We start from the raw sequence: 10,563 nt of genomic DNA, 5'->3' as shown, positions 1-10,563 counted from the left end.
AAATAAAAGAAATAAAAATAGGAAATAGAAAAATTAAAAATAATTACAATTACCGTAACTAATTTACCCCAAACTCAAAAAGATTACTCATTCTCGTTCCTTACTGTTTCAATTCTCATCAGATATCGTGTAGCAAAAAAGGAAAAAAATTGTAATCAGATGTCAAAAAATCCATCAGCTTTCATGGTTTAATCATCCAATTGAAAATATAAATCCTTTTGTTGTCCTTTGTTCTTCTTTTTCAATTTTGTTTCTTGAAACCCTAAGTGTTTCAAATAGTTTCTTCGTCTTACTAAATCAATTTGAGAAACCCTATAATCCCAAATCGATGGAAAAAAATAATTTCCTCCACGAGAGATACTTTCTATTTTACACAAGAGATACATAAATAGGAGAAATGGCTTCCTCCCCAGAGATACCTTGAGAATAAATGAGAAGAAGAAAAAAAAATACTTTTTTTATTTAACCAGATTTCAATCTACAGTAACAATAAATAAGCCTTGAATCAATTTGACTTGAGCTTCCAGTCGATATTCTCTTCAGCTCCAACTTTGTTCTCACTGCACATACCTCAAATCCTGTGAGTTGATACAAAGATAATATGAAACACCTAAACCCTAGGTTGAAGAAAGAAGAGAAAAAAATGTCGTGAGGGAACAAATGGGATGGGATGAGATAGACATTTAATTGTTACTGAGATTAAATTATCTTTTAAATATTTTAATTTTAATTTTATAATATGTATTTTGATAATTTTATTATTTTCATAATATATATTTTTATTACTATTGGTTTACGTAATTTAGGAATAAAATAAATTTAGGTACATTAAAAACATAGAGTTTAAGGCTATTTTTTATTTAAACTTAAATAAAATTTCATAATTATAATCAAAATATTTAAATAAGTACATAAAATAATGTACCTATATTATAGTAAATTTAATATTTTCATTTTATTTATTTAATTTTCCATTAGTTATAAGTTTTACTATATACAAATATTATTTATATTTTTATTATGATTTACCTAATGAATTAAACGTATACCAATTATGATCTTGATTTTTAACAGTAACCCAATAGATAGGTTTCTCTCTTTTTTGAGTTTGCGCTAATACGCATACATATGTGTGTACATTTTTCCATTGTGTATCCAGGACTTAGACATGGAAACAGGCAGAAATAGCCACTATATATAACCATATACTAAAGCAAAACTCGGTAATGATTATGGAAATCTGGACAAGTTAAAAAGAAAAAGAATAATTGTATTTGTAGAAAATCTATGTAATGTATATAGATCCTTTCAGACATCAATAGTTGTGATGGTAGTGCATACACAGCCTGATAATCTATACCAAAATCTGCACCAGTTCTTGTTCTGGCGTTGTATATATGGAACCGGAAAACAGTGAAGATCGGGGGGACCTAACAAGTGCTATATCGTTTCGTATATAAAGTGTATAGGAAAGGAAATAAGAGAATATAGTGGAAAATTGTATCGAAACATGGTAAAGACGACAACGATGGGTGGGGTTTCAGCATTTAGGAAGATCGGCAGGCGGAGGTGGTAGCTTCTGTTTGCGCCCTTTTCCGTCGTTGACCACCCAAGCCATCTTCAAGCCCCAGCTTGTGTGTACTTCCAAATGGCAGTGCATAAACCAAACGCCTATTCATGTACCATTTAACATTCTAAGTTGATACAAAAGAATTGTAAATCATTAATTGAAAGAAATGCAGAGTTATAACTAACTCACCTGGGTTGTCTGCAAGGAACCGAATGGCAACCCACCCACCAGCTGGTACACCTATCGTGTTCCTCTCCGCAGGGTCGACGAGATTGAACTTGGCCGGATCCTTTTTAGGATCAAAGTTTCCAACACCTTGACCCAAAACAAAGAAGTTGAAGCCATGAAGATGTAAAGGGTGGCTTTCTGCACCAAGGATGCTAGTATCCTGCATCACCAACTCCACGCTAGTGTTAAAAGCTAGCGCCACCACCTTGGTGCCACTGCTCAACATTATGTTTTTGGGTGGTGTGCCTGTGTAGTTGAATTTGAAAGGTGGGTTGGTAGGGAAGTTTGTGGTGTAAACACCCTTTGATTTATTAAAGAAGTGAGCTTGGAGAAGAGCAATATTTGGTTGCACAAATGAGACATTGTTAACTGCTGCTGCTGGCCTGGTGTTGTTGGGACCTTGGCATGTTTGGTTTTTTGAGCAAGGGAGTATCCCTAGCCCCACCGTGAAGAAGAACCGTCTATCAACATTTTTCGGGACCTTTGCCGGGAATTTAGCAGTGGCAAGACTGCGGAATTTACGCTGGAACTTCATAGCATAGCTGGAGTCATTGAATTGTGGAAGTTTTGCTTTTAGCAGTGGCGAGTTCTTGTGATTGGATTTAGAGGCTGAAGCAGATTTCTCATATTCCAGAATTCCAATTGTAGTGGTATTGTCGAAAGTGGCAGGACCCGTGGCATAAGGCCTAGCTGACATTGCAAACTTGGCACTTGGGGTCTTGGACTTGGCCCTCAGAAGGACATTTGTAGTTTGCCCTGGAGTGATAAGCACAATATCCGTTTTGAAGGGTTTGACGTACACTGCATCGGCTTCTACAACGGTAAGGGTGTGGTTTGCGACTCTGAAAAACAGCTCGTCGTTGAGTGCAGCATTGACGAGACGGAGAAGATAAGTTTTACCGGCCTTCACCTTAAGCTTGAATGTATCTGTATAAGTTTCGTTTACATGATTTTAGTATGTCACTAAATGGGAACCTTTCCAATAGAAATTGACAATGTTGTGAATGCATGATGATGAGGTACCTTTTGCTGAGCAGTTGTGAGAAGGCCCCGGGAGACCGTTAATGGTGAAGGCATCCGAGATATTTGGTGCTCCTCCGGTTGCCATTGCCTGGTTGATAATTGTTTCGGTATCAGCTTTCCACCACTCCCCTGCAATTCGAGGCAAAAACTCAAACAAATCAATTAGAGATGCAATAAAATTATTACTGTTATAGTGGCTGATATGAGAAATCGTGTCGGTTACCGAAAACGACGGGAACTTCTTTGTAGGGGTGGGGAAATGGATAAGAAGCATGCTTTTTGGGGAGGATGACAATAGGTCCATAAAGAGTAGCTCTTAGCCAAGAGATGTGAGCATGCCAAAATAAGGTCCCTCTTTGGCCGGTAAGAGTGAAATTGTATACATAGGATTGCCGTGTCTGAATCGGACACTGTGTGACATAGGCAGGTCCATCAGCCCATCCACTCCTTATCTGCCGGATTCCATGCCTAGTTTCACAAATGAACCGCCAACATTTTTAGACTAAAATGCTAACCATTGATAAATGAAGGAAATCAGTAGGATTAGGGAACTTAAATTTCATACCAGTGAATTGTGACATTGTATTTAACATGGTTAACCACCTTGATCAAAAGGCGATCACCTTCCCGTGCTATTATCCGAGGCCCTGGGAATTGGCCATTTACTGTCACGATGTTCTTCGTTTGGCACAACCTTGTCACACTTTGCATCTTAATCTGCAAAAACATAGTAGAAATGTTAGGCTAAGCTATAACCATAGTAGAAATGTTAGGCTAAGCTATAACCATACTTAAAATTGCAGTATCAGAAAAGGGTAAACAAAAATTACGTACATCAAACTTGTAGTGCCTGGTAATGCCTGCATGTTTTGCAAATGCCAAATCAGATAATAACCAGACAACAGACAATGCTAGGAACAAAGCCCTTAAAATGTCGGATGATGTAAGAACAAGTGAAACCATGGTGTGTTTTCTATTTTCTTTAGCAATATATTTTGTGAGATATGTAGCCAAAAATGTTTGGATGCTGAGAAAAAAAGAAGGAATCAATCAGTTTATATAGTGGGAGAGTACTGACTAGTTTGTTAATTAGGTAACTAAGTTTCAGATAATCCCCTGTTAGCTTCTAGACAGGTTTGCATCTTAAGCAGCAACTTACATGTCTGGTCCGAAAGGCTGCTGGTGAATCACTTTAGAGTGAGGTCCAAGCCAATTAACAATTTCTCTAATGTATTAACAGAAAATTCCTCATTTTAAAGTTCCAAAAATTAAGAAAAATTTTGAAGCTGACATGAGGTTGATGTACAACAAAATGATCTTGGGTGTGGGATGATTATTTTGTTTTATTTTTAATATTTAAGCCAAAATTATTTGAGTACAAATAAAAAAAAACTTAATTATATTGTTAAAAATAGAAAAAAAAAGGGGAAGGATTTGATTAGGCTAAGGGGGGTGGGGGTTATTGTGGGCATGGTTGCTTGGTAGCCTTCAATCTCCAACCATTAATACTTGTTAATGAAGCCAACACAGAATGAAATTGGATTATCTTTGTTAGCTGTCGGTTGTTCCAAACTGTTTAATCTCTAAGTTCCTTAACAAATTCTGATTGCAACATCACTTTCACTGCCCCTTTCTCTCAATTCATCTAAATTTTTGTTGCCTTCATTGATGACTACATTTTAGATTTGAAAACGAAGTGGGAATAAACTATAGATTATGAGAATTAAATTAACTGTTTTAAATAAGAATATCTTATAAAAATTGATATATTAAGATCTAATTTTTCTTAAAATTAATCGATAGAATTAATGGATTAAACTCGAAATTTTAATTTCACTGTTTTTGGATATTTGAATTGAAAACTTAACCCGTGTTAATAGAATTATGAGAATGTAAAATTATGGGTTCAAATATCTAATATGTTATATTATCTTATTTGGTTCATTTAGTTCCAATACAAGTGTTTGGTTCAAAATATACTAAATTGTTGTTGTTATAAAATTTATTATTTTTAACAAGTTTAATTCTTTTAAAATTTGTTAGGCTAAATTATAATAATTATTAATTTATAAAGTAAATGTAATAATTTTAATTTTACGGAATGAAATCTACTATTCTACCGTTAATAAAAATAAATATTTTTTAATTAGATTTAAATTTTATTTGAAAAATTAAATAAAAAATAAATTAATCTAAAATTTAAGATTATATGCAGTATTGAGATTAGAATCTATATTCTAACATTTTAATTATAAAATCATCAAAATATTAAGAATTCAAACAGTGTTAGATATAAAATGGGATAAATTCCAAAACAATATATAAATTATGGTTTAATGTGTAATTACATATATGAATTTTAATTTTACGTAGTTTTGTACATGAAATTTTAATTTGATCAATTCATGTAAATTATTAACACAATTATTGATATAATATTATTTTATGTTTATATATTGCATACATGAATAATTATATTTATCTAATATAAAAATAAATTGATGTATTTTTTTTGAATGTGCATGACTAAATAAAATAAAATTTCAAATATATATTTGAACCATAATTAGAGTATCGTGTATAATTACACCAAATTAGAATTCATATATGTACATTAAATTAAAATTTATGTATAATTTTGAGATTTATCCAATATAAATTATAGTTATAATGTAAATGTAACCTAAAAATGATATAAATTATTTGTTTTTTCTTATAAAAATAGCGTTTTTAATTGCAACATTTGGGCCAATTAGACTGTGCCTATCAATCCATTTTGAGCCACTACAGGTAGAACACAAACCAGTATATTGGGCTAGCCTTTTCTTTATTAGTGTCACACTTTATAAACTTGTCCCATGATGTCCTTTCTACATGGTCAATGGTACTGGTTTACTGGCAGCAACCCAGGACGTGACTCTGTTTCATTTACTTGGACATTATTGGGATTTGGAAACAGCAACAATGAAAACAAATAGAATTGCATTTTATAATAAACCTGTGAAATTGGAAGAAATTATGCCTTCCCATGTTTCTCACTCCCCCTTCATCAAATTGGTTGCAGCCGTCTGATCAAGTTGATCATCACATGGGTAATGTTTTAACCCTTTGGAATTAAAAAGCATCGTGTGTATTGTTGTTCCTTTCCCTAGAGGCCCACACCAAATCTCTGCCTCGCCAAATCACACCGTACATGAGCCAATCCGATCCTTGACTTCTCAAGATCAAATTCTATCCACACGTTTTGTTGATGATGATGCCCAATCACATAAGCCTCCACACCCAACAGATCAGAATTCCCAAAACTCATGCACCACACCGAATCATTCCCCCTTATTTCACCCGGAACCCTATACAAAACCCGATCACCCGACACCACCATTTCCGCCCCGGTAAATACCAAACTCACCGACGGCAAATTTGGTAGCCGGGTTTTACCCAGTGGTACCCGGTAACACAAATCCATTGCTCCTTGGAACACAAAATTCGGATCCTCCAAAACCCTTAAAACCCCAGCCGTTTGATTCAAAAACTCTCTTCTTAAAATGTTATAAACGGGTCCCAGTAAGAAAGTGAATTGGGTACCCGAGTCAACCATGGTTTGACCTGCCCCAGTATGATCCGGAACTAGAACCGATTTCGGAATCGGTAATAACTTACCCGATACTTTGATCCCTTGCAGCTGAACCGTGTAAGCCACCCGATCAAAATACGGCAACGGTCGGGAAATTTGGACCAACGGCGTGTAGTTCAAAGGTGTAAGCCACGTGACATTGGAGTCACCGAGTAAGAGGAGACCCGACAAATCGGAACCCGAGATGCAATACGAGAATTTGGGGAATCCCATTTGGGAAACAAAAGAGAGGGACCCACGGTTCATGCCCATTAACCCGGTGGTTTTGGACTCTTCGTCGGCGTTAGAGCTGAAAATGGAGTCCATGCAACCGAAAACAAGGCCCGAGATATTGCCAGATGACCCGAGATGGAAGGTATCGGAGGCGAGATTTCCATCGGAAGATGAAGCGTCGGCGTAGGAAAGAGTTGCGTGGCAAAGGTTGTCGGAGTCGCATGAAGGTGGGATTGGAAAATCCTGGGTTTTGTTTACGCACGTCGGAGAAAAACAAGGGATAGGTTTGTACGAGGTTGATTGATTCGGGTTGAATATTGTCGGGTCTGGTTGGTTGTCTCGGGTTGTTTGGTTGCAATGGAGCCAAGAGAGCTCGCTTCCGGTGTCAAGAACCATGGAAACATTTTGCGGTGGAGTGCCTACTGTTAATGAGACAATGAGGCTAACGTTGTGCTGAAACTGAAGCTTGCTCGGAGATCTTAGGATTTGAGTTTTAAGGGGGAAAATGAAGGGTGTTGGTGAAGAAGAAAAACAAGAACGAATCTGAATAAGAAGAAAAAACAAGAAAATTTGAAGGTATAGGGTTTTGAGAAATGGGTTAGACTTAGAATTGGAGATGATGTAAGATTTCATGATGTTTTTATTTTAGTGTCTTTTGACTGACAGCTTTGCTCTTCAAATGTCAGGAATGGAACATTTAAGTAAAGGTTTTGGAAGTTGTAAAGTATAATTAGATGAAAATGAAGATAGAAAGATGTGTTTTTTGGTGACAAAGAAACTGGTTTTCGTGGAAGATAGGGTAAGGAATCTATTTTGAGTGCAGTGAAATATTTCAAACATGGAACTCTGGTATGAAAATAAGAAGCTTCTTCTTTCTTTTTCTGTGAGTTAGCTTCAGAAAGAATATCTTGAGGCTGGCTAAGATATGCAAACTAGAGATTACATGGTGGAGTGGAGTGAGCGAGACGGTGCCGTTCGGAATGTTTTCGACCAGACACTGCTTAACATTTCCTGTTTTGTTTGTTGATGTGTTGGCCCGCCATGAATTCCCAAATTTTTCCATTTTTCCTTTTTTCTTTTTCCAGTAATTGATCCAGACTGATCATCCCCTTTTATTTGAGATATTAAATCATATTGTCTGTATTTTAATTTCTTTTAATCACATTCGTCTAATCACTAATGTATATGTACTGTAGACTAAAATTTTTATTCTTTTTTAAGTCTTCAATTACAAGGTAGATTTCCCTTTATTTGAATCGTGCATTCTGATTAAAGCACCTGATTTCTTGTCTTCTTTGCATTTCATTCCTTCATTCCTTTGTTATTCCTAGTCTCGAATTGGTGCTTTTGCTCTCTATTTCCCCCATCAAACTTACTTACCTGACATTGACACTGGTAATATTCATTTTTTCTATAGAAATAAAAAATATAGAATTTTTCTGATAAATATTCAAGTGTATTTATAAAATAACCAGAAACATTGAAGTGTATTTATGATACATATATAGATGTATATGATTTTTTTTTTTTTTAATTTTGACAACTTGTTGTGTAGTTCATAAATTAGGACCTACTTCTTATCAATAACCTAGATCTTGTTGCGGTGTATTTGTGGCTTGTGTTTCACTGAAGGGTTAGTGGGTTCTTTTAGGTGATGGAAGATGTGAATTTTTCTCATATTATTTCATACTATATACTATAGCTGATGAGTATGAGAAGATATGATGATGACTTCTTGATTTGATGAAAGGTATACTGTTGGCTTTCTTAGGATTTAATTTAAAATGAGTGTTTGTGGAACTATTTATATAAGATTTTATGTTATTGGTTAATATATATATTTAAATTTTAATGTCGAGGCCTTCGTCTAATTATAATATTGAAGTTTTAAGAAGTAAAAATTTTGAGGTAATATGTTTGAGTTTTATTTATGTAAATCATATGTGGATAAATTAATTTGAGTTGAATTAATTATCTAGAGTTCAGTATTTAATAATAATTTATGTTAATAACTAAGGTTGAAATCCATGAATGTGAAATCTCCTGTATGGACTTTGCACAACTATAACACTGACAGAGACATGTAACCAAAAACGAACTTGGTGACAATAAGAGGACCAAGGAACATGAATCCTGCAGTTATGAAGTTATAGGAAAACTGATTTGTCTGGTTTCCAGAAATCAGTAAGAAAATCAACGATATAAAATTGTCTTGGTATATGGATGCAGTTAATGCAAAGCATTACGGTGGAAAGGGAAAAAAAAGTAGGATTAAATTATGTAAACATTCACGTGCATGAGTAGTACAATAGATTCTTGGATCCAATTCCTTGCATATGGTGTTTAGAAACATAGTTATCAGGTGGTTGCACATGCTGTGCCGATTATTTTACAAACACATGGTCGTGGTGTGGGGGAGTCCACCTCTCTGGTTATGGTAACCCATTACGCCATGCTGGGATTTGTTTCACTTTTATATCTCAGCGACGACGTTTTAATGGAAGAAAAATGAAAATTGAACGTGGACTGTAAATAAAATTTGCTTTTACTCCAGACTTGTCCAGGATTTCAGTACAGAACATATAATGTCTTGTCAACGTAAAGGAAACGTAAAATGTTCCCTCACCATTAAGCAGGAGAATAGTTGATCATGGAAGCGGCTGTTTCCTTTCCCTCTCACCATCATCAAATTTATAAAACATAATGCTTAGCTCATATCCTGACATGTGTTTATGAATTTGAACTCATCCACCTTAATCCAACGGTCATTCATTATTAAAGGCACATTTTGGTGCAAATCTAACGGTTAGCTATGAGCACTAACGTAACATTTTGGTTTATTTGCAAAACATCACTTCGTCCTTTATTGGTTCAATTGCAAATATAGGCTCTACCTTTTCCAACTTTAGCGATTATGCTTAACCACATATTTAGACCTTTTAAAAAATTAATTTATACCCCACTAGTAAATCGTATTTTACTCTCAAATTTTCTTATTCTTCAGTGTCTAATCAATTCTTTACTATTATACACTTAAAGAAAAAGAAGGGAGAGAGGGAGAGGGAAAAGAGAGGAGAGAAGGAAAGGGAAGAGGAAAAAAATTGATAAAAAATCCCTTTGGTCTCTCTCAATCTTGATATTGAATAAATTGATCCCTTTTAAAAAGTGAGTAAATAATTTAGCTCCTATAAAGTTTAAAAATCAGCAATTTAGGACAATTAATCACAACATTGACTTTTTCCGTCAATTTATCCTACTATTGATTGATATAATAACAAATTTAATCTTCAATGTTTATAAATTAAGTCGTTTGGTCATGATTTAAAAAAAAACCAACAAAATTTTAATATTGAAGGTTAAATATGTTGAATTTTTAAATTTGAAACAAAATTGACAAAATATTTAAACATTGAGGGCTATTATACTAATCAAAATCATATGAATTTTTATCGGCGCATATTTTAACATGTATTTGTATATCTATAATGTTTATATTATTTTTTATTTTAAGATGTGTTTTAATTATTATTTTTAAATTATTTTTGTGTTGCATAATATTTTAGTTCCTTTCATATTTTATGGTTCATGAAGACAAATCTATTCAATGTTTATAGTTGCCTTTGCTAAAAGAGTCAATTCAGAGCGTATCTAAAGGATGATTTGCACATCCATTGACAAATTGATTTATGTTTCGTACTTAATCGATTTGCGAAAATTTATTTTGTTTATTTTTAAGGAATAATATTTGATGCGCCAAATTTCATGCACCAAATTTATTTTGTTTATTTATAACATGATACATCACTGTTAAATAAATTAAAAATTATTTATTACTTATAAATAAGCATTAATGATTTTATTAAACATAATTAAACACTAATTAATTATAACTATT

General features: G+C 33.9%; 2 protein-coding genes across 2 annotated transcripts; both read right to left on the bottom strand.

Annotated features, from left to right (window-relative positions):
- Positions 1-1,249: 1,249 nt before the first annotated feature.
- LOC108454300 (laccase-17-like) lies at positions 1,250-3,933 on the bottom strand. Its single transcript, XM_017752718.2, has 6 exons — positions 3,656-3,933; positions 3,387-3,538; positions 3,045-3,289; positions 2,822-2,950; positions 1,760-2,725; positions 1,250-1,671 (listed from the first exon to the last, which is right to left on the bottom strand). The coding sequence occupies exons 1-6, from the start codon at positions 3,782-3,784 to the stop codon at positions 1,541-1,543; spliced, it is 1,752 nt and encodes a 583-aa protein (XP_017608207.1). The 5' UTR covers positions 3,785-3,933; the 3' UTR covers positions 1,250-1,540.
- A 1,681-nt stretch (positions 3,934-5,614) lies between these two features.
- Positions 5,615-7,867, bottom strand: LOC108454302 (aspartic proteinase PCS1). Its single transcript, XM_017752720.2, has one exon. The coding sequence runs from the start codon at positions 7,299-7,301 to the stop codon at positions 5,970-5,972; it is 1,332 nt and encodes a 443-aa protein (XP_017608209.1). The 5' UTR covers positions 7,302-7,867; the 3' UTR covers positions 5,615-5,969.
- Positions 7,868-10,563: the final 2,696 nt, after the last annotated feature.

The sequence above is a fragment of the Gossypium arboreum genome, chromosome 9 (genome assembly GCF_025698485.1).
Source record: "Gossypium arboreum isolate Shixiya-1 chromosome 9, ASM2569848v2, whole genome shotgun sequence".
NCBI lineage: Eukaryota > Viridiplantae > Streptophyta > Magnoliopsida > Malvales > Malvaceae > Gossypium > Gossypium arboreum.
The sequence above is the reverse complement of the archived record's forward strand: the minus strand, read 5'-3'. Positions and strand labels throughout refer to the sequence as shown.

Excerpts from the sequence above, each read along its gene's own strand:
- LOC108454300 (XM_017752718.2), bottom strand. The coding sequence starts at position 3,784 with ATGGTTTCACTTGTTCTTACATCATCCGACATTTTAAGGGCTTTGTTC. Across the intron at positions 2,726-2,821 it reads TCACAACTGCTCAGCAAAAG|ATACATTCAAGCTTAAGGTG; the intron begins GTACCTCATCAT and ends AAACTTATACAG. Across the intron at positions 1,672-1,759 it reads GTTCCTTGCAGACAACCCAG|GCGTTTGGTTTATGCACTGC; the intron begins GTGAGTTAGTTA and ends GTACATGAATAG.
- LOC108454302 (XM_017752720.2), bottom strand. The coding sequence starts at position 7,301 with ATGAAATCTTACATCATCTCCAATTCTAAGTCTAACCCATTTCTCAAA.